This window comes from Chiloscyllium plagiosum, chromosome 5, assembly GCF_004010195.1.
Source record: "Chiloscyllium plagiosum isolate BGI_BamShark_2017 chromosome 5, ASM401019v2, whole genome shotgun sequence".
Lineage (NCBI taxonomy): Eukaryota > Metazoa > Chordata > Chondrichthyes > Orectolobiformes > Hemiscylliidae > Chiloscyllium > Chiloscyllium plagiosum.
This window is the reverse complement of record NC_057714.1, coordinates 64,847,498-64,872,511: the sequence shown is the minus strand read 5'-3', so window position 1 is coordinate 64,872,511 and position 25,014 is coordinate 64,847,498. Positions and strand designations below refer to the sequence as shown.

The following is a 25,014-nucleotide window of genomic DNA, read 5'->3' as shown; positions in this document are numbered from 1 at the left end:
CTGAGGTCATGTTGCAGTTTTATAAGACTCTGGTGCAGCCTCATCTGGAGTATTGTGTGCAGTTTTGGTCGCCATACTATAGGAAGGATGTGGTGGCACTGGAACGGGTGCAGAGGAGGTTTACCAGGATGTTGCCTGGTATGGTAGGAAGATCGTATGAGGAAAAGGTGAGGCACTTGGGGTTGTTTTCATTGGAGAAAAGAAGGTTTAGGAGTGACTTGATAGAGGTGTACAAGATGATTAGGGGTTTAGAAAGGGTTGATCATGAGAACCTTTTTCCACGTATGGAGTCAGCTATTACCAGGGGGCATAGCTTTAAATTAAGGGGTGGTAGGTATAGGACAGATGTTAGGGGTAGATTCTTTACTCAGCGAGTCGTGAGTTTATGGAATAGTCTGCCAGTAGCAGTGGTGGACTCTCCCTCTTTATGGGCATTTAAATGGGCATTGGATAGGCATATGGAGGATAGTGGGCTAGTGTAGGTTAGGTGGGCTTGGATCGGCGCAACATCGAGGGCCAAAGGGCCTGTACTGCGCTGTAGTTTTCTATGTTCTATGTTCTAAATGTGGAATCATATGCAATATTAAAAATAAATTGTTTCATATCTGTATGCATAACTTTTCGCCCCATTTGGGTATTAGTGGGGAACTTTTGAAGGATTAGTATGCTGATTACCAACCTGCTTTATGAGCACAAACACGTCCTGGAGTGGGATTGAACCCAAAGGCAGCACTGCCATTTCTTGAGCCATAAGGCCTCCCTTTTTTAAAGGAAAAATTTGTAAACTATTTGAGGAATTGCCAAATATTATTGCTACTGATGTATTCTATATCAAATCAGTGTGTTCGGATAGAAAGAAACACAAACTTATTTTTGCATTCAGAATCAGTAAACAATTAAATGGAGGAAATACAACTCATCAAGTGAATTAAAAGGTGATCGCTGCCAAAAGATGCTTAAGATGCACATGAGATATCCTGAGTAGCTGTCAATGTTGCATGTCTCATCATTAATATGTCAGGGTGTTCCTGCACTTGATGTACGATTCTGATGCCTGTAAATATTATAATCAGTCATTCCTACATTTGTAAAGCAAATGGTGTGCAAGCAGTTAGTAAGCTGGTTGAAGCAATTTGGCTACTGGAATATTTTGGCTTTCTGTGTTATTGATAGTTTTGGCTGAGTTTTACATGATTTTGAAAGTACAAAACCTTTGGACTACTCATATAAAACAAAAACTTCAGATGCTGGAGATCTGAAGCAAAAACAGAGACTGCCGGAGAAACTCTTCATTAGTTCTGAAGAGGAGTCACTGGAATCGAACTGTTAACTCTGTTTTCTCTTCATGGATGCTGCCAGACCTGCTGAGTTTCTCCAGCAGTGTATATTTATGTTTTGGACTACTGACTCCCAGGAGAAGCTGAAGTGACTTTCTTTGCCTCTTACATGAAAAGTAACAGAGGTTAAAAGCCAAAAATACCAAAGGAACCCTCTTTCAGCCTCACCAGTGGGGCTAGATTAGTTTATGGGCTACTGACAAATTTGATCCGATGGAAATTAGAAAGCCATATCCAAGTTTCAGAAAGAGATCCGAGAATCCCTACCTTAAAAATCTGCAACTTTATTCTGGAATGTATTTTATTATCTAACATTAATTAAAGTTAGTTTATATAGATTCTCCGTTATGACAGTAAGAAAATTGCCTCTGATTAACTTGTGTGAGCATATCAAATCTGAAAGATATCAGAACAAAGCATTTAAGGTCCATTGCAAATCTAACCAGAATCATACTGTGCTGGCTGAGCATACCTTTTCTGGGTCAACTAATTTCCATATAATTTTGCAGCTCTCACTGCAGTTACTTCATGAAGGAACATAGAGCTTATTAGACTTGAAAGACTAAAAACTAAGTGGCTGAATTGGGGGTGGGGGTGGGTGGGTGGAGGGAGATAGGTTCTTGCACATGATTGGAAAGTTTGATGAAGACATTTAGATTTGTTTACAATTTTACTCAAGGTTGAACAGGAAGAGAGACAAAAGTAGTCAAAATTAAACAAAATAGAAAACCAAACAGACAGCAAATTGTGGAGTCTGGAGTACATGATAGAATGGCATTTCTCCAGCAGCACTCCATTTTATGGTTGATGAAGTAGATACTTTCTCCCCACCCCCACCCTCCTCTAGCTTATCTCTCCACGCTTCAGGCTCACTGCCTTTATTCCTGATGAAGGGCTTTTGCCCGAAACGTCGATTTCACTGCTCCTTGGATGCTGCTGTGCTCTTCCAGCACCACTAATCCAGAATCTGGTTTCCAGCATCTGCAGTCATTGTTTTTACCACTATGCAATAGAAAGCAGACTTGACAGGATTTATCCTTTGTTGGCCCTGTTAGGTTCCCTCCCCATGCCTGCAATAAATTTGAGACAGAAAACGAAAGTGGTGAAATTAGTTTCAGTGGCCTGAGCAGTGATGTACCAATTTGAGATTAAGTATGGATGAACCCAGGATTCCTTATGACAATCCAGTTAAGTCCAGTTCTGTCTGGATTGCTGGGTAAAAAGGTTCAATAAGTCCAATATAATCTTAGAATCTCTATAGTGGAGAAAGAGACCCAATTGGCCCATTGAGATTGCAATGACACCCCAAAGAGCATCCCACCCAGAGCCAGCACCCCATCCTAAAATCATGATCCACAACGACCATGACAAATCCACATAACCTGCATATCTCTGAACACTACTGGATAACTTAGCAAGGTCAATCCACCTAAACTGCACATCTTTGGACTTTGGGAGGAAACTAGAGCACCCAGTGGAAACCCACACAGATATGGGGAGAAAAACATGCTAACTCCATACAGACAATCGCCCAAGGCTTGAATTGATTCCTGTGTCCTGAATGCTGTGAGGCAGCAGTGCTAATCACTGAGCCAATATATGCCTCCCATGATGTTCCATAATTTGACAATCCTCAAATGATCCTCTTTCCTCACTCCCAAAAACATAATAATAGCTCAATTTCCAGAGCGAAACGCAATGTCCACATTTCAAGAACATGTGCAGAACCAGAAACTTCACAATAAAAGCTTGATACAAAATACAAAAAACATTTACAAAGCATCAAAGCAAATATTTTGTCTTCCTTGGGCCTTCTAAGCATCTACAACTGCTGATTAGCAATGCTGTAGTATGAAATTATTGATGAATGATTCCAGATCTGGGACACCAGCCAAAAACCAAAGGAGAACTCTATTTGGTATCATCTGAAACTCCATTTCTATATTTAATGAAGTTCCCACTTCTCACCATCTGGACATTTCTATATATTGATATGACATTCCCAAAATACGTATCATGTGCAGTAAAGGAAGAGCTCAAGTTGCAGATTTATGCAATATTTTACTGTTACCCCTAATTGCAGATATTTATGGGGCATAGCAGGGATGAAAATTCCAGCTCCATTGTTAACATATACATTGCAAATCATAAATATTTTTTTCTCAAATGCTAGTTACCAGTGGCTTACAAATGATTTGTATTCTAAGATAAATAAATCATGAAAATAATAGTCATAGTAGCTTTTTGACATATGTATTCATGACTGAGGACCAATGCTTCTAATAACATAGTGAAGCATTAATTACCCTACCATTCTTCAACCTGAATATAAATTGTTACGACAGCATTATTGTTTTACTTTACATGTTCAGGAGTAGCTGTCATTCTAAATCATAAATCAAAATGATACTTTAGACCAATCATGTTGCATAGAGAACATCAAGCATCAACTTCTAAAGAGTCTGAAATAAATCTGTGCATGCATAAAATGTGCCCATGAGACCTGAAGGCATAGCAGCAGAGGTAAGCCATTCAGCCCATTGATCTGCTCTACTAGTCAATGAGACCATGATGATCTAACAAGCCTCATCTCTATTATATTGTTTTTTTCCATGTAATGATTTCCTGACTGATTAAAAATTTGTCTGTCTCAGCTTGAATATATTTAATGACTGAACCTCTACAGCCCTCTGTGGTAAAGAATTCCATAGATTGACTACTCTCTGAGAACAGAAATTCTTCCTCATCTCTGTCTTAAAAGAACAACTCCTCACTCTGAGACTATGTCCTCTGGTCTCTATGCTACTAAATCACCTAAGAATATTATATGTTTCAGGGTTTGGTTGCATTGTTGCATTGCATTTGTTGTTTTTTCCCCCATAAATGTTGTTAAATTGAAACATGGGAAAAACATGGAATGAAAAACATTTTTTTAGTTCATCACTGTTTATCTTCTTTCCTTGACATAAAATTAGGAAACATGTTATAACTAAATGAGAACACCAGGAATTAAATACAAGTTGGACAACTGACAATTACACTGTACCAGTATTCAAAACCACTTCTTAAAATGTATCCTTTTGATTATAGAAAGTGATTTTTACAATTTAGCATTTCATTCAAATACAAAACACACTCAGAATTTACATTCATACATAGTTAACTTTAAGTTATGAGTTATTTTCTACAAGTCACATTGTAACCTCTATAACCATGAATAAAATCAGCAAAGAGAAATAGTAAGTTGATGGGAAAATACGCACATTAGTTACTACAAAAGCATATGAGCTGTGATTAAGGTTATTATTTTAATAATTCCCTATCTACATTCTTAATGGCAAGAGGAATACTAATTGCTTTGTATTCAGGCATTTTAATATGACATTTCAAGTTTGAATTTTAAATGAAAATGTTTTAAATTGACTAGCATTAAAATACAATTTGCATTATAATGTGTAAACATTTCAGGAAGAATTGTAATGAAAAAATATTACAACAGAGAGTAAAATTTACATGAGAAATGTAACTTGAAAGACTCTTAATTCAGAATGTTTATAGGACATGTATTAGCCTATTATTAGACAAATTGACTGCATTAAACAAATTACCTGATTGGCAAAATAGGCAATATTAATGCTCACTAAAAGGACAATTTCTTGAAACAGTATCAATGTACAGAGGAATCTTGATTATCCGAATATTGATTATCCGAATTTCAGATTATCTGAAGAAGATTTCAAGGTCCCGCAAAAACATTACATCAAAGAGGTAAGTGGATTCGACTTGCCTATACTGAAGAACATCTGAAAATGCTGGCAAAAGCAAAGAAATACAAGCAGCTCAAGCATCAGCAACTGGATATTATTTAAGTTAGGATTGTTACACAGCCCTTTGCAAAAGTAAGTGTTTACATTACTGTACAGGCATTCCTGTCACTTTACCAGGCCATTCATTAAAAGAAAGGCCGAGAATGTTTACGCATGCGCGAGGTGGTACTTCTGTCTTTAGATCACAAGACTGCATTCCCGGAGACTGACAAATGATGTTGCGATCGTAGAAACTGTTAGGGACTTTGTTTAATGCTGTTTTCACCAGTCCTTACCAAATGCTAACCAATGCTGCATTTTTAAAAAAGCTTTCTTGTGTTATCATTGCTTTATTTTGATCATCATGTAAAATCTGTGTCCTCTTGCATTCAATACATTAAAATTATAAATTTAAATAAATTCTCCAGTAGAGCATAGGTTTAGATCAGCATGGCTTCCCTTGCTTGAGGTAAAATTGATTATCTGAATAATCAATTATCTGAATGAAATACAGGTAGAAGATCCTTTATCCGAAATGCTCGAGACCAGCTGTTTTCCAGAATTCGGAATTTTTCGATTTTCAGAATGTGACAGTTTAATGGTGAAATTTTTAAAAATCTTACTGAAGAAGCAGATTTCTAACTAAGAATGTGCTTGGCCATGCTTCCCACCCTCCCCACATGTCGCATCTGAGTGACATGCATCGAGTGGGTGTCGACTTGAGTTAACTGTTTGCTCGCCAAACAACCTTGTTAATGAGAAAAAAAATTCACAAAAAAAAACCTTCAGATTTTGGAGCTTTTTCAGTTTTTGGATGTTCTATCTGTAGTAACCATCCATCTCGTTCGGACAATCGAGATTCCTCTGTACTCAAAAATATATAAGCATTCCTTATGCAAAAACTGAAAATTCCTATCTGATTAATATTTGTAGAAGCAATTTGTACCATTGAATCAAGTACTGGAATGCATTCTGAGTATATTTATTGTAGGTGTAAAAACATTATTTGTATATGACATAATTTACCAGAAAGGTTACTTTTTTTTTAATAATGTGCCAATCTGTGTTGGTTCACAGAACTGAATTTTATAGTGACCAAATAAAATCACAATGCATATTATGAAGCTTACTACAGCCACTTAATATGTTGATTATTTAGATCCAACTAAACATGATTTTATTTCTATCATGGTCACATCAGAAGATAAGAACAAAATCAACAAGGCTCAATTAAGACTTATTTATTTTTTACCCACTGAGTAGTAACTGTATTTAGTAGGTTATACTAAACTCTTTAAAAAGCGTCCAAATCAATGTTTAAATCTAAACGTTCTCTATAAGAATGCAAACAATATGTGAATCATCAAACACTCTACCGTGCACAAGGATCTTCACCCGAAACTCTGTAATTCTCTCCCCCAAACTGTCTGCCTCTCCACTTTTCTCTCCTCCTTTAACATCCATTTTTAAATCTACTTCATTGACGAAGCTTTCAATCAAATATCTTATATTGTTTTTGCTTTGTGTCACATTTTATCTCATTTTCATCCTGAGAAGTGTCTGAGACATTTTGCTATATTAATGTGGCAATATAAATGCAAGATGCTGTTATTGTTGACAAAATGAAAACGTCCCTTGAATAACGTAACAAGACAGAGTCAAACAATACAAATTGCTCTTTGGCATTATGACATATCATGCTAAATTCAGTGATATTATATTCCCAAAACAAGTGAGACAAGAATGTGATGTGGTGGCAAGGCTACAACCTGATTTTTCTATTGGTGTTCTCAGTTTTCAGGGCTCTGCTCCAACCCACCCGGATTTAGTCATATTCAGAAGTATGCTCTATTATTCCATCTTGGATTTCTACTGTTGGCTTTTATGCCTCAGAGAATAAAATGCTATTTTTTTTTTCAAATAGGTTTTACATTGAGTTATGTAGTTACAGTATCCTTACAAAAGAGAATTAAAAACAAAAATACAAAAACAAACGACTGAAAGTAAAAGCTTGACAATTTGGCATTTAGCCACACTTATAAGCAATGTTTTCCTATATGTGAAATAATTGCACATTGTACATTGGAGAGTGCAAGTTTACAAAAAAAGTAGCTAGAATTTTTTTCATACTAGACTTGCTTATGCTTTTAGGTTGTCAGTTCAAATTTATCTATTTCACTGCTAAGTATCCTGAAATATTCATGAGAACATAGTGATATACAACAAGAATGTGCAATATTATTCCACCACTCACCTGATATTGTGCTACAAGGTTTATCAAAACTACCAATATTCTGATGGCCAGAGAGTCCGACCTGTGTTGACTAGAAACAAAAACAGAAATTGCTGGAAAAGCTCAGCATGTTTTGCAGCATCTGTGGAGAGAAATCAGAGTTAACGTTTTGGGTCCGGTGCCCCTTCCGCAGTTCTTTCGGTTTTTCTCCTGTGTAGACTAAGAATTGTGCATTGGGACCATGCAGAATCCTACACGCGGCTGATTCTATGGAAATTGCTAAGGAAATTGAATTTTCCAATGGGCAAATCCCCTACATCTGGAACACTCCGAAAGGACATAAGACCATAAGATATAGGAGCAGAATTAGGCCATTTGGCCCATTGAGTCTGTTCCACTATTTGATCATAGCTAATATGTTTCTCAACCTCATTCTCCTGCCTTCTTCTCACAACCCTTGAAGAGAAGGAGAAGTAGTGAAGTGGAGAATTCAGAGACATCCACCTTGTCTAAGCTAAACGTTACTCAGAATAACTGTTAAGCTGATCCCCTCCTCAGCCCCTCGTCCCATCCCTGACTCACCTCTGATTTCTCTGCCCATTATACCTTCCCTGACTCCTTAGAATCTTGGACTCCTGACAAATACCCACACTAGAACCCACCTCCAACCCAACACAATTCCAACTCCCCCAACCAATCCTGTTTGAACCTTTCCCATTCAGACCCAACAACCCCAGTTGCTCATCTGAACAACCCAGACCTAACACTGCTAACACCCTTTTCCAGTCACACTTAATACCCCCAGAGGCCAGTCTGAAACCCTGAGGGCACAGCATAATAACCACCCCCACCTCCCACCCCAGATCCAACACTTCTTTCTCCAGTCGCCTAATCCTCTTCCAAATCACATCCACGACTTACTCTAAGCACGCCATCATTTATGTGGCACTCTACCCCCACCTGCCTGGAACCTTTACATTCTTACCCTTTCATATCAACTCGTAAGCTGTCTGGCTGTGCTTCTGAACAGTTAAATCATAGAACATAGTACAACACCTGCTGGTTTCCAAACTAATTCCTTTTGCTGCTGAATTTAGGCATTCTGGAAAAGTTTAGAAACAGGAAGCCTCTGCTCATGAGCTTGCAGTGTAGAAAGTGTTTAAAGGTAATTGCATACATTTTAATCCAATTAGATAGTAATAATGTTTCTGACCCTGTACAAAATATCCATTTGATTCATTCAACACAGATAAGAGCAAACAGTAAAATCAAGACAAAGACCCAATACAGTCTTACAATGATACGTACACAATGCTCATTAACCATACTACGAAAAGGTACATGAAGAGGTGATTATACGTAGTCATTGAAAGTTGGTCGTGAGTTTTAGGGCTGTAATTCAGTTCCAAAATAACCATCAATGGAACCTTAATACTGACTTCAGTTATATACCTCCATGAAGTAGTTGTTACTAGAAGTTCTAAGAAAGAAATTCTGCTCCAAAAATCAGATTGTAGATCTTTTCTTCAACTATTCACTTTTGGAATACTGCGTGCAATTCTGGTCTTCCTCCTATTGGAAGGATGTTGTGAAACTTGAAAGGGTTCAGAAATGATTTACTAGGATGTTGCCAGGGTTGGAGGGTTTGAGCTATAGGGAGAGACTGAATAGACTAGGGCTGTTTTTCCTGGAATGTCAGAGGCTGAGGGGTGACCTTTTAGAAGTTTATAAAATCATGAGGGGCATGGTTAAGGTAAATAGACAAGCTCTTTAACCCAGAGTGGGGCAAGTCCAAAACTAGAGGGCATAGGTTTAAGGTGAGAGGAGAAAGATTTAAAAGGGATCCAAGGCAACTTTTTCATGCAGAGGGTGGTGCGTGTATGGAATGAGCTGCCAAAGAAAGTGGTGCAGGCTAGTACAATTACAATATTTAAAAGGCATCTGGATGGGTATATGAATAGGAAGAGTTGAGAGGAATATGGGCTAAATGCTGACAAATGGGACTAGATTAATTTAAGAAAGTAGGTCACATATATAGAAGAGATTACTGCAATGGGTCGTGGAAAAAAGTTCTTGAAACATATGAGGCTCAGGGTTAGGATCACAGTATTCATTTACTGTGATAGTTGGACTAGTTGGACTGAAAGTCTTCTTCAGCCAGAAACCATGTTATTATTAGAAATGTAACACTTGTGGTTCTGTGTGATTATTGGTCCAAGAAACCTTTACAACAATGATCACAGCTGTTGCTATAACAACGTTGATCTGGGAAGTACAGTACAGACTGAAAAGATAGGGCAGTGACAAGAAGAGAAACCAAATGAGAATTGCAGAGAGAAAATCAAATAAAATGAGGGAGGTAAAAAGAATGAAAGAGTGGGAGACAAGCAGAATGACAACTACATCAACAGATGCATGACTATTTTACACTTTTCCATGACTAAAACCACTCCATATCAGCTAGTGCCATTTACAATTCAATAAAACTCAAGGAGCTTCCTTATCCTTAATCATTTTCTTTGCAGACTACAGATCCAAGTGTCTTTATAGCACTTTTCCCTTAATCCTGGGATTGGCTATGAGGGGAGATGTTTGTTGCTCTTCCTGCAATGAAAATGCCTTTGAGGTAAAGTGTCAAATTATTTCCCTCTACAAATGCTAACAAGATCGGCTGATTGTTTCCACCACTTGCTGTTTGTTATTCAGATTTCTAGAAGCCAGTGTTTCGCAAGAGCAAACTTTTACAGATCCTTTTGCCATTTAATCTCACCTACCATCCATTCCATCACTTTTCATCTTCCCTTTTGTTCCTTTTCCCAAGGTGCCTCATCTTTCATTTGCTTCTTTATAACCTCAAATATTTCTAGTTTCTCCTTTTCTTAAGAAGGATCACTGGACCCGAAATGTTGATTCTGCTTTTTCTCCACAGATGCTGCTAGACCGGCTGAGATTTTTTCCAGTAATTCCTGATTTTGTTTCTAACTTCTCCTAGTCCTGACAAAAGCCATAGATCTGAAATGTGAACTGTTTCACTTCCCATTGATGCTAGCAGACCTGTTGAGTATTTGCAGTATCTTCTCTTTTTGTCCTGCAATATATTGCTTTTGTATCGAGAATAACAATGTATTCATCCAAATTACTCAAGAAACTAAACTCTCAATGAATTGAATGGGAGGGATGTTTGTCATCTCTCTAGTTAATAATTGTCACCAAATCTTGTTCAATCATTATACAACTCGAAAATTGATATTTTTTCCCCTCGGAGAATTGAAGATAGATCCACAGTTTGCCTTAAAAATAATCGGAACACTTTTCTGGTATGGTGAGGAAAAGTACAGTACTTGACTTTGTGTAGCAAAATTTAGAGCTACCATCTGTGAAATTGACAAAAATGGAATCTGGCCAGTGCTTCTTGTGTAGATAGTTAAATGCCAGCTCTTTAATTACCTATGGGTGGTTACCTACAGGGGAGCTGATAGGTCCTCCAATGACCCCCTGTTGATGTCTATAAAAAGGTAATTAAAATCCTCAGTTTTACAATCTACAAGAGTGTCTCTTTTATAGTTAGCATCATTGTCAATTTCACAGATGATCGCTCTGATTTCAGTTACACTGCAAGTATCACACACACATCATCAGATCAGAAAACTATAGAGCTAGCCATTCATCTGCTAAAGAAATAAGAAATGAAGACATGACTTCACAAAGTTGCCTCTCTAGGCATCTTCTCTGAAATTTCATTCATGTTTCAACAGCTAATCCATTTCAAAGTGCCTGTATATGGTATCGTGAACAGACTGCAGGCTTCAAAACTCTGATATCAGACAAAAGTGGGTCCTCAACCTCCATTTGCTGGTAACATTTTGCTGCATTTTATCCTAATTGGCTGCCTGCAGGTCCACTGCACAATTAAGAACTACAGGCAAACTTCTGACACTGCCAACCCAATCAAAGGTGATATCCAAAACTCATGTCATCATGTCAACTCTGTAATTTTGCATAGAAGCTATGATTGTAGGTAAAGAGTTTCTTGTGGACGTTTCACACGATTGTTATGAGACAATGTATCCAAACTCCCATTCAATTAACATACTTCTGGGTCTTCCAACATTTTCCTGAAATGAGGCTCAATTTGTTATCCTGTCTGTGATCCTATGACAAGTATTGAGCACAGTGGGGTAGAAATTCATTTTGGGCTGTACAACAAAATTGGTAGTATCTCAACAGCTACCTTCAAAATGCTTTGTCTAAAATTAAATTTGTTGAAGTCCTTTTTTTTTAGCATTTATTTATTCACAGGATGTGGGTGGACTATCAATTATTGCCGATCCCTAATTGCCCACAATACAGTTAAGGGTCAACATCTTGCTGTGTTCCTGAAGTCACATGTAGTCCAGACCAGATAAGGACAGCAGATTTTCTTCCCTAAAGGATATTAGTAAATAATAGTGAAAATTGTTCTTTTTCCCCAACAATGGGCACAGTTTTTTTTTATTGAATTCAAACTCCAGCATCTACCATGATGGGATTTGAACCCAGGTCCCTAGAACATAAACTGAAATCTCTGGATTAGTTACCTAATGATAATAACATTTAGGCTTTCGCTTAGTGAGGAACATCCATAATCAAGGCAAATGGGTGGATTTAAGATACAAGTCAGTATTGATCTGATGCAATCAACATAACAGTGAGTAGTGAGATTGAATAGCCTATCTTGATTCTAACTTCCTATACTTGACGGCAGCCAACACAATAATGTCCAATACAGAGAATCACAGCACATTCTCTAACTGCAGCTCAACCAACCTTTCATGCAGAATTCACAAATTTTCAGTAGATTTGCATTTACTTGTTTCAATTACATAACGTCTTTGTGATTTAACCTGAGGGTCACCATACCACAAGGGGAGAGGTTGACAGTCCTTCATGGTAACTTCAGCCAATGAAAGAATCAAACCCACACTGTTAGAATCATGCTGCATCACAAACCAGTCATTCAGCCAACGAAGGTAACTGATCCACCAAACCTGTTCTAATTATAAATCTTGGTGTTTGCTGTACCATTTCTTTCCAGGCATTGAAAGCACTGGCTTACTTTGCTACTTTGTAAGTCTAGTTGATGTAAAACTCTTCTATAAATTTTAACTGTATTGTCTGTTTCTATTCTTGTCAGAAAGTTTGAGAAGTTTACTTTTGATTTTACCATCTAGAATATTAATGCAGGTTCAAAACAAAAGGGATTCAAGCAATGACTCATGTGGGCTATACTTTATTCCTCATTAGTAATTTCTATTTTTCTTCTCCTAACTAATTTTTACCTATTTCTGCATTCTACACATGAATTATTTTTAACGTTTTTAGTCTTTAGTGGAACTTTGTGAAAGACTTTGAAGTCCAAATAAACTGTCTTAAAGGCTTTTACCATTTATGCATATCTATATTATGTATATTTATATTGTGTATATCTATAAGATTATTAAAGAGCAGCAAACTATGTTAGGCATGATTTGTATAATCTAAGTCCATTTAGGCTGATTCCAGTAACCTCCCAGAATGGTTTTAATGAATTTATCCTTTTACTGATATTAAGCCAATTTACCTGTAATTGACCAGGCCATGCTGGTATTCATTTCTAAATATATTATATTTGTTTTCTTCTAGTCCAACATAAAGTCAACAATGGCCAAAGATTCCTTTCGAGTGGTATTGGGTGATCACAAAATTCCCTACCTTATCCTTCAACGTCCTAAAATGCATACTGTTTGGCTAAGGGGATATGAAGTCTTAAGTCACTTTAATTCACCAAGTAATTCTTCCACGTTGATCTCAAAATTCCTTCATACTCCAATGTTATTACTTTTTAGCTTGAGGGCACCACTGGCAAGACCAGCTCTTAATACTCATCCTGCTTGCCATATGCAAATGGTGATTTGCCTTCTTTTTGAATTGGTCTAGTTAATATGGTGAAAGTAATTCAACAATGCTGTTAGATAGGAAGATCTCAAATTGTGACTTCAGCATGGTGATAAATGTTCAAGCTGAATAATGTATGACATGAAGCTGATGTTCTTCTGCAACTATTATCTATGTTTTCCTACATAGGGTTTAGAGTTTTTTAGTGCTGCTAAAAATGTGTTGGCAACTTGTTGCAGAACACTCAATGCATAGCAGACAACCAAAGAACGCCAGTGGTGGAAGAGTGAATGTTATGAGGTCTTTATCAACAACACAAATTTGTTCCGGATTGCGTACAGCCATTGAGTGCTGTTACACATAAACACAGTCAACGAACTGGGGACTCTTCCAACACACTTCTCCATTGTATCATATGGTGGAGAGCTCCAACAGTCCAGGAGCATATTTAATGATGACACTGTTATTGAATGTCAAAGTGACCTAGTTAAGCTGTCTCATGTTAGAAATGGTCATTGGTTCACATTTGCGCAGCATGTAATTTGCCATTTATCAGACCAATCCCTAATGGTATCCAAGCTTGCTGAGCATAAGCTACTTAATTATCTGAGAAATTGGAAATCGAACTGAACATTGTGTAATTCATTAGCAGGAAACCTCACATTAGAACTTGGAATGAACGGAATGTCTAAATGAGGCAGCTGAATATAGTTTGGTCTCCAATGCTGTCCAGAGAAATTAGGGGATCCCTGTGGCATAGTGGTGGCATCTCTACCTCTGAGTCAGGAGGTCTGGTTTCAAGCTTTTTTAATTTAAAAATTACACTCTGAGAATTAGGGCCCTTGGGATGGAATGGTACAGTCCCTATTGCTCCCACCTGCTCCAGGTTGTATTGTAAGACATACAGACAAGTTCATTAAAAACATTTACAAACTGAGAAATTCTACAGCAATATCCGTATATTGAGGTCTTTGATCTCACACAATTACATTTTCTTTTCCTGCCAGATATAATTTCAGCCACTAGAGGGTTTTCTCCATTCATTAAAATCCTGCTTTAATGTCAAGAGCTATCACTGTCACCTCACCTCGGAAACTCAGCTCCCATGTCCATGTGTACACCAAGAATTTGATTTGTACTAAATCCAAGTGATTTTGGCAGAATCTGAACTGAACATTGGCCAGCAGATTATTAGTGAGTAAGTAAATCAAAATAATCAGTTCTGAAGAAAGGTTACTGGACCCAAAATGTTGACTCTGTTTGCTTTCTGCAGATGCTGCCAGACCTGCTGAGTTCTCCAGCAATTTCTGTGTTAATGAGTAAGTATTGTCTTAAAGCACTGTTGATTATTCATTCTATCATTTTGCTAGTAATTGGGAGTAGGCCAATAAGATGAGAATTGATAGTTTATTTTTGACTTTTTGGGTTTACTTTTCTGTCATGCAGCATGTTGTTACGATATGGAATGCTATATCTGAAAGTCTAATGGAGGCAGATTAAACCAGAGCTTTCAAATTGCATTTGATAAGCATCTGAATAGAAAAGAATGCAGGTTTGTGATAAAATGCAGAGCAGTGGTTAGCAGAGAGCTGGAAAGACCCTTCCTTTATTTGATTAGTTGAACACTGGCAGGGTGATGACCAGAACTATTGGTTGTATGATCGCTTAGCTCAGTCTAGAGAATGCTACCTTGACTCTTAACTTCACCAGGTTGGCACCTGATTTTCAGATGCATCAGGTTCTGTGCCAGGCCTGATCTCCTGTGGCTTCAGGGTGCTGGATGTCTGAGAAATATGTTGAGTCATATTGTTCCAGATTATCATGACAGATTCTGCTGCTGCCAGTGGCTCCCAGCATACCCTGGATACCCAACATTGATGTGATAGATCTGTTCTTAACCTATCCCATTTAGCAGAATGCTCTTGCCATGTGACATAATGGAAGATATCCATTGTGCAAATACCGTGCAGAAGTCAATCCTACTAACGCCACCATGGACAAACACACGTATAACAGATTTATGAGTTTAAGATTAAAAGTCATGGAACTAATCTTAGTGATAGACAAAAAAATACAGTAAAGGAGTATTTTTGGAATACTGTGTTCAATTCTGGTTCCCCTGCTATAGGAAAGATGTTGTGAAATTTGAAAGGATTCAGAAAAGATTTAGAACATTGAAAAGTACAGCACAGAACAGGCCCTTTGGCCCATGATGCTGTGTCTAGGATTATTCCGAATCTAAAATAAAATAACCAAACCTACGCACCCCTCAATTAACTGCTATCCATGTGCATGTCTAGCAGTGGCTTAAATATCCCTAATGACTCTGCTTCCACCACCTCCGCTGGCAACGCATTCCATGCATTCACAACTCCCTGCGTAAAGAACCTACCTCTGATGTCTCCTCTATACCTTCCTTCTAATATCTTAAAACTATGACCCCGTTTGCTAGTCAATCCTGCCCTGGGGAAAAGTCTTTGGCTCTTGACTCTAGCCAAGCCTCTCATTACCTTGTATACCTCGATCAGGTATTTCTCTTCTTGCTTATCTCCAGAGAGAAACGTCTGAGCTTAGTCAACCTTTCTTCATAAGACAAGCCCTCCAGTCCAGGCAGCAACCTGGTAAACCTTCTTTGCACCCTCTCCAAAGCCCCCACATCCTTCTTAAAACAGAACTGGACACAATATTCCAAGTGTGGTCTCACCAGGGTCTTGTAGAGCGGCAGCAAAACCTTGCAGCTCTTAAACTCGATCCCTATGTTAATGAAAGCCAAAACACCATATGCTTTCTTAACAACCCTATCCACTTGGGCGGCAACTTTGAGGGATCTATGCACTTGAACACCAAGATCCCTCTGTTCCTCCACACTGCCAAGAATCCTGTCTTTAATCCGATATTCAACATTCAAGTTTGATCTTCCAAAATGCATCACTTCGCATTTATCCAGGTTGAATTCCATCTGCTGTTTCTCAGCCCAGCTCTGAATACTGTTTATGTCACGCTGCAGCCTGTAATAGCCCTTGATACTATCAATGGCAACTCCAACCTTTGTGTCATCTGCAAATTTACTAACCCACCCCTCAAACCTCCTCATCCAAGTCATTTATAAAAACTACAAAGACCAGAGGCCAAAAGCAGAGCCATGTGGAACACCACTCACCATTGACCTTCAGGCAGAATACTTTGCATCTACAACCATCTCTGCCTTCTGTCAGCCAACCAATTCTGAATCCAGACAGCCAAATCTCCCTGTATCCCATCCCTCATGACTTTATGAATGAGCCTACCATGGGGAACCTTATCAAATGCCTTGCTGAAGTCCATATACACCACATTCACTGCTCGACCTTCGTCGACCTGTCTCGTCACCTCCTCAAAGAACTCAATAAGATTTGTGAGGCATGACCTGTCCCCCTCAAAGCCATGCTGACTGCCTTTACTCATCTATGCTTTTCCAAATAGTCATAAATCCTATCCCTCAGAATTCTTTCCAAAACCTTGCTGACCACAGATGCACGACTGACAAGGATGTTGCCAGGGTTGGAGGATTTCAGCAATAGGGAGAAACTGAATAATTTGTGATTATTTTCCTTGGAGTGTTGGAGGATTAGGGGTGACCTTACAGAAGTTTCTAAAATCATGAGGTGCATGGATAGGATGAATAGTCCCAGGGTACTGGAATCCTAAAGGGCATAGGTTTATGGTGAGTGGTGAAAGATTTAGAAGGGACCTTAGAGGCAACTTTTCATGCAGAGGGTGGTGCGTACATGGAATGAGCTGTCACAGGAGATGTTAGAGGCTGTGCAGTTATAACACTTAAAAGGCATCTGGATGGGTACATGAAGAGGAAGGATTTAGACAAATGGTTGCAAACGGGACTAGATTAATGTAGAATATCTGGTCGACGTGGATGAGTTGGACAGACGGGTCTGTTTCTGTGCTGTACATCTCCATGACTCTATGACTCCATGAGTACCAAACCTAACCTGAAATAGGATGATAAATCGTCAGCAGGAAATTTGCTTCCTCAAGGACAGCAAATTTGTTTCTCAAAGGACAGAGATTTCATGAGTTCGAGAGTCAAAACTGATGACTGTATTTACCATACACCATCTCGTGACCTTAGTGAGTATGATTATGTCAGGATATTGTTTGATGCGTGTATGGAATTATTATTCAAATAAATGCTACCAGCAGTTTTTCCTACCAAATATTATACTGGGGAATACCAAATTTGCATTCATGAGTTTTAAATGAAAAGTTTAAATATCATGGACATGTTATCTGTGATTTCTTGTTATGTATTTCCATCAAGAAGGCTTCATTTTGGCACCCATACATTTGGAAAAATCAGCCCTCTGTTGTAATCTATCCTCTGCCAATGGGTAAAAGGAAGCTTCACAGAATTGCTCAGACTGTGACAGACTGTACAGTAATGTACCATAGTGTGAAACAAACTGTTTAATATCTTATATCAACAAAATCTCTACAAATGGTTTCCATACCATTCATTTCTAACATAATACTGTTTTATTACTTTATAATACATTCCTGATATTCTAATATTTCCACTTTTTGTTTTAACTTTGTCACCTTTGATGTATTATTGTACTATTTCTTATTCTTTGAAAAATGTACATTTTTTGCACCCAGATGTGAAGTCACATAATGTCCAATTATTTGTCGGGTGCAGTAATATTAAACTTTATCACTTTATTTAAGATTATAGAACGTAATTGCAATAAATAGGTGTATCCCTACGACAGTATTTGATGCGAGAGTTTTACATTATTTAATGCGTTAATTCCTTTTCTCACTCAAAGTATTCTGTCCTGAGGAGCTGACTAAATGCGTTGCGGGCAAAAGCCCTGATGAAACGTCGATTTTCCTGCCCCTCGGATGCTGCCTGACCTGCTGTGCTTTTCCAGCACCACTCTAATTTAGACTCTGGTTTCCAGCATGTGCAGTCCTTACTTTTGCCTAAATGCGTTGCGGGTCTAAATCTGGTTCATAAGTATCAGAGCCTCAGTATATTCCGTTATTAAAACCGGACAAGAATTTAGAAGGCCGGATTGCAAAACTTGACGGTTACGTAACATTTTAATTAACTTTCGAACACACTAAGCCTGGGGTTCACCTCGGTGAGTTCTTTGTACAAACAAGCTTAAATCGATTATAAGGTATGATGAAAAACATACTGGGAAAATCTTATGGTTCAAAATTATTAGACTGTAAGGTCCAGAGCCAAAGAATGTCAAACCCGCCTACTTCTCAGCGGCACTATCCCTTTAACAAAGATAATCAAACAGGAGTTTAGCAAATTCACCTATCTACAGAGTAGCCAATGAACGATCTCTGAGCATTCAAGGCTAATTTTAGAAAGTCGGTCGGTGGTAGACCACTCGCCGCTAGATGTACATTCAACAATATCGAGAAGGAATGTTACATGATAGCTTTGGAGAAGAAATTTGTAAAAGATAATGACGGCTTTTAAAATGCCTGACAATAATTCATGCCAAGAGTTGCAAAACTGCAGTTAAACTAATCGACCAAATCAATCGACATTACATCCCAGTCGAAATGATTGGGGAGGATGTCAATGTCTCCTGTCTCATCAAACCTCCCCTTGTCAAAGTATAAAACCTTAACACGAATTGAGTTAGCGTCGGAACCCGAGACGGGATTACAATGAGTGTAACAGAACAGCTCCTGGGACAGACAGTCATCCACAATTCGGTTGCAAAGAACGGAGCTGAAGGTTGGAATCTTGGACCCGTCCCTCACATCTCATCATCTTGCCGCTTCTTTCAGGATACCCTCCCATCCTCATTAAGAGAAATCCTTTGTAGCGACGCGCTTTAACAAGCATCACCCAGGAACAAGCTGTTCACATTCACCTCCTAAAGGCACTGAGAGCCAGGACTTTACTAACTTCTCCCAGTCCTTCAGCAGCGTTCCCTCTTCATTCCTGCATCCCTGCACCTTCAGAACTCCTCACATGTGCAAACCAGAACTGAGAGAGAGAGCAAAACAAAAACTTACGTGTCCCATCAAAGCGCGTTGCTATGGTATCCAAGAAAGTGTTTTGTGGCGCTAATAATCCTTTCATAACAGGCATTTTTCTGGAGCGGTGTGAAATTCCCCATCAAACTTGCGCGGCTGTGTTGGAGCACGGAGCGACGGAAGGATGAGAGAGGACGAGGAAAGCTCCCGCTCAATGAAAGCGCCTTCCACTCACAGTGAGAGAGCCAGGGCTGGGGGAGGAGGAGGAGAGAGAGAGCAGCGCCTCTCTCTCTCTCTCTCTCACACACACACACACACACAAACAACCGCAGCCAGGCTGGAGAGACTACAAGCCAGTCACGACCACGAACAGCGGAGAGAGATCACCACTAAGGGGACAAAAGGAGAGGGAATGTCACACAAAGCTGAGCCAGAGCAGAGGAAATAAAATGAATGTCCAACTCGGATCTAGCATTAACAGAAAAATAAACATTTTGAACAGATCAGGAATAGATCCAATTACGTTCTGGTGTAGTCCCTTTCTCGGGAGATGGCCCTATTAACATTGGCACTCAGCCCCATTATCTAAACTTGCCGTTGGCTAGGCTGACTGGAAAGTGTATATCGCAGTCCCCTGGGAATTCCTGTCAGCGAGAAAGCCTAACGCATGCAGCTTTGACGAATTACTGACACCTAATTTAGCGAAGTGTGGAAGGCGAAGTTGTTGTAGTGTTGGGGATGACTCTCAGTCACTCACCTTGACAGAAACAGCTCACTCTCCTTTGTTAACCATGAATATTTGTACATTTTACCAAATGAGGAGTTGGGACATCTGTGGAGTTTATTGTATAGAACATAAACCGTGGTCGCAAGTTCAAGCAGCGAACATGTGTTATGTGTAATCGAAAGTATTAAACTAGTCATTTCATACCATTCAGTCAATCGTTTTAGACGGATGATCGGCAGGATGAAAGGGAAATAATTTAAGATTGGCCAGCCAGTCAAACGATAGCAATAAGACTGCCACACCGTTATTAAAAGATCAATCCCTTTGGGAATGGAAAATGCAGTGTGTCAAAGATGTTGACCTTCTCATGTATTCTGATGAATTTAAAATGGCTGAAGCAATCTTCTGCAAAAAAAAGAGCTAATTTCCAACATTGAGAAGGCTGTGTGCTAGAATCACTCCTCTGTCAATCCTGGCCCATACTTTACATGATCCCAACATCAGAAATCAGATATCTCATAGACAGAAAGCTGCTGAAGCTGAGGTAACTCCGGGCAAAGATTAGGCATTGAAAGAGAATACTTCGCGATTATCTATTTGACAGTGACCGTGCAACTGCTGCCGGTGTACAGCTGGACCTCTTCTCCAATGCATGTTATTCCATCTGTAGGAAACAAAACGAGAGCAATGTACCGCGCTGCTCCTGGAAAGGTCGACCTTGAGCCAAGGTTTCAGCCCATGACCAGAACCTATCAGCATCAGCTCTTGCAGCACACCATCTCTAACTCTCTAAACTGACAAGACCTCTGTAAGCGTTGCAAAAGCAGTGTAGCCTTTGGCAGTCTTCATGCATGTGTGTGAACGAAGAAGAGTAGATTTGTCCATTAGATTGAAAGTCTATAAAGGAATAGCTACTCTGATCTACACACCAGATTTGCATTGGGTACTAAGTATCGTTTCCATCATTTGCACTTAAACTGCCTTTGAAAGTTTCAGATTCCAGAATAAAATGCAATGCACTGAGGTATTCACCTGAGATAACACGCCATACCATTTCAGGATAATCACAGCTCAGCTGGGCTGGTGGCACAGTCAAAATGCTTGACACTTGCTTCCTAAAGTGAATCTTCTAAGGACAGCTTGAGTCTGAGTGAGCTGGCATTGAATTTAAGGGAAGCACCACAACAACATTCTGAAGGCTGAACATACGACCTTTGCATTAATTTGACTCCCATAGGAAGGGCATCGAGGATCATTCTGCCTGGTGAACCAAATAATAGTAGGGCAGACTCCTTTTGAAACCAAGCACATATTGGAAACAAAGAGAAGATGGAAGCAGAAGAATCCCTAAAGTAGTAAATTGTCCAAAACTCAATCATCTGCAAAATCTTGTTCTCTTTGCAGCAGAACATTTTGGGTGCCAATCTGCCAAAAATAGCAGATGAATATGGAAATCTTCCACTTAAGCAAAGATGCCTTTGGCAAATCTATGGTAAACAATAAAGTTGCTAAGATAGCAAATGCAGTTAATCAGAGGTATTAAAAATGCTGGTAGCACTTCAAAGTGGATTCTATCCAGAAGCCATGCATCCTCAGTTGCTGAGGGAAGTAAAGATAGAAGTTATGGAGGTGCTGGACAGAAGCTCACAGTCCTCTGTGTCGTGACCACAGGTCACACTCCCAAAAGACTAGACATTTTAAACTTGTAATTGCAAAATGTGATTTTTTTTTTAAAATGAGGGCTGCATAATCAGGAATGGTTGTAGATATAAGTTAAGTGGTTATCTGGAGAATGAGAGCAATAGATTGCCACACCTATGGATGTAAAGAGTACTTCAAACAACGGCTCTTCAAAGGGAATGGGGGCAGATGCAAATAAAAAGTGAAAGATGAGAGTATGATGACCCTGTTCAACAGCATGGCACCCTCTACAGTTTATGTCCTAAATTACAGACACACTTTGTGCCTTTCCCAGCAGATCAGATGTAGGAGCTGAAGCAGGCTATTCAGCCCATTGAGTTTGTTCAATGGGCTGAATAACCTAATAACCCTTGATTCCCTTACTGATTAAAAAAAATCTGTCTATCTCAGCCTTGAAATTACTTAACAACCCAGTCTCTATATCCCTCTGTGGAAATAACTAAGAGTAGAAATTACTTCTCACCTTTGTCCTAAATGGGCAACCCTGACTCTGTTATTATGTGCTCTTGTTCTAGACTCTCCCACTAGGGGCAGTAACCTCTCTGAATCTAACCTGTCAAGAATCCTAAGAATTATGTAGATTGCCCCTCATTCTTTTAAACTCCGATAAATACAGGCCCAACTTACTCAACCTCTCCTCATAAGACAGTCCCTCTATACCTAGAATTAGCCGAGTGAACCTTCTCCCAGACTGCTTCAAATGCTGGTATATTTTTCCTTAGATAACAGCCCCAAAACTACTTAAGTATGAAGGTGTGATCAGAGCAGTGCCAATGTCAATGCTACTTTTAACTGCCATTGCAATAGCCGCAACATTCAACTACCCATTCCTCGTGAACAATTCAAACTGATCTTTTTTTTTAATTCTGTCATTTTGGACGCATCCATTATTTGTAATTGTTGTGCTTGTGTGTTGCTGTGGTATTTCTTCTCACATGTAGTGATTAATAAACTATTTTCCTTGGTTCAAGAAAGACGGGTTATATTGGTTCCTCTTAAAACATAACCAAATTTGGTTCTAAGAGGAATGATCATTTTCTACATTAAGCTCACTGCAAATAATTAAAGGAGTAGATGAATTAAGAAGGAGACAGTTATTTCATCTTTATAGTTTGTGGTATGCCACCTGGTATGCCATACCCAGTGGATTGGGAAACAAAGCCCAGGGTGTGATCACAATGTAAGATACAGAGACTGTGCAAAGGACTGGAGAATTTTATATCTTACTCCATTGTTCAAAAATGGACAGGAGGATAAACCTTGAAACTACTTGCCAGACAGATTAACATCGATGATGGGAAAGCCTTTAGAAGTGATGATTGAGGAGAAAATTAAGAGCCACATGGGCAAGCATGGATTATAAAAAGTAAGCATGGAATTATTAAGGGCAAGTTGTGTTTGGTTAACATGATTAAGTTTTTTGATGAGGGAACAGTCAGAGTAAATATGAACAGTGTGTTATGAATATGGACTTTCAAAAGCTAGTTGAGAAAATACATGCATTTATTTTGCTTGCAAAACTGAAATGTAGAGGATTAAAATGACAGTAACAGTATGTGTAAAGAAAAATTAAGGCTTAGATAACAGGGTTTTAATGATAGCTATTTTTCCAATCAATGGAAGATATGCAGTTGCCAATGGTTCAGCCCCAGAACCATAGCTTCTTGATGTTGATTAATGGTTTGGCCTTGAAAGTTCAAGGCTCAGTTTTAAAATTTCCAAATGGCGTGAAGGAATGGACTTTCTCTATTCCATGTAGACAGGGTTGGAGGCAGAAAGGGGGTCTGACAAAATAGGTCTGGACAGCTTCCACATTCATTCTGACCTTTGGAAAACTTCCCAGCAGTGGTAGGGAAAGATCCACAAGCCTGACCACCCTGGCCGACCCATTGTCTCAGCATGCTCCTGCCCCACTGAACTCATCTCTACCTACCTCGACACTGTCCTATCCCCCCTAGTCCAGGAACTCCCCATATACGTTCGAGACACCACCTACGCCCTCCACCTCCTCCAAGACTTCCGTTTCTAGATTAGATTACATTACAGTGTGGAAACAGGCCCTTCGGCCCAACAAGTCCACACCGACCCGCCGAAGCGCAACCCACCCATACCACTACAGTTACCCCTTACCTAACACTACGGGCAGTTAGCATGGCCAATTCACCTGATCTGCACATCTTTGGACTGTGGGAGGAAACCGGAGCATCCGGAGGAAACCCATGCAGACACGGGGAGAACGTGCAAACTCCACACAGTCAGTCACCTGAGGCAGGAATTGAACCAGGGTCTCTGGCGCTGTGAGGCAGCAGTGCTAACCACTGTGCCACCGTGCCCCCAACGCTTCATCTTCACAATAGATATCCAATCCCTCTACACCTCCATCCGCCATGACCAGGGCCTCCAAGCCCTCCGTTTTTTTCCTCTCCAGAAGTCCCCAACAGTACCCTTCCACTGACACTCTCATTTGTTTGGCCGAACTGGTCCTCACCCTTAACAATTTCTCCTTTGAATCCTCCCACTTCCTCCAGACCAAAGGGGTAGCTATGGGCACACGTATGGGCCACAGCTATACGTGTCTCTTTGTTGGCTACGTAGAGCAGTTGATCTTCCGTAATTACACCGGGGCTGAAAATGTGTTGCTGGAAAAGCGCAGCAGGTCAGGCAGCATCCAGGGACAAGGAGAATCGACGTTTCGGGTATAAGCCCTTCTTCAGGAATGAAGAAGGGCTTATGCCCGAAACGTCTATTCTCCTGTTCCCTGGATGCTGCCTGACCTGCTGCGCTTTTCAGCAACACATTTTCAGCTCTGATCTCCAGCATCTGCAGACCTCACTTTCTCCGTAATTACACCAGCACCACTTCCCACCTCTTCCTCCGCTACATTGATGACTGCATTGGCACTACCTCATGCTCCCACGAGTAGGTTGAGCAATTCATCAACTTCACCAACACATTCCACCCTGACCTTAAATTTACCTGGACCATCTCTGACACCTCCCTCCCCTTCCTGGACCTCTCCATCTCCATTAATGACGACTGACTTGACACTGACATTTTTTACAAACCCACCGACTCTTACAGCTACCTGGATGACACCTCTTCCCACCCTACCTCTTGCAAAAATGCCATCCCGTACTCCCAATTCCTCCACCTCCGCCGGATCTGCTCCCAGGAGGACCAGTTCCACACAGAAAACACCAGATGGCCTCCTTCTTTAGAGACCACAATTTCCCTTCCCACGTGGTTAAAGATGCCCTCCAACGCATCACGTCCACATCCCGCACCTCCGCCCTC

The 25,014-nt window shown here is 39.7% G+C and overlaps 1 protein-coding gene across 1 annotated transcript in view; it reads right to left on the bottom strand.

Moving 5' to 3' along the window:
• The window catches only part of kcnh8 (potassium voltage-gated channel, subfamily H (eag-related), member 8), a 448,052-nt gene extending 428,541 nt beyond the window's left edge, over nt 1-19,511 (bottom strand). Inside the window, exon 1 of the mRNA XM_043690211.1 lies at nt 19,332-19,511. Within this exon, the coding sequence (XP_043546146.1) occupies nt 19,332-19,407 (76 nt within the window). The 5' untranslated portion in view covers nt 19,408-19,511. The remainder of the gene's footprint in view (nt 1-19,331) is intronic.
• Between the last annotated feature and the right edge of the window lie 5,503 nt (nt 19,512-25,014).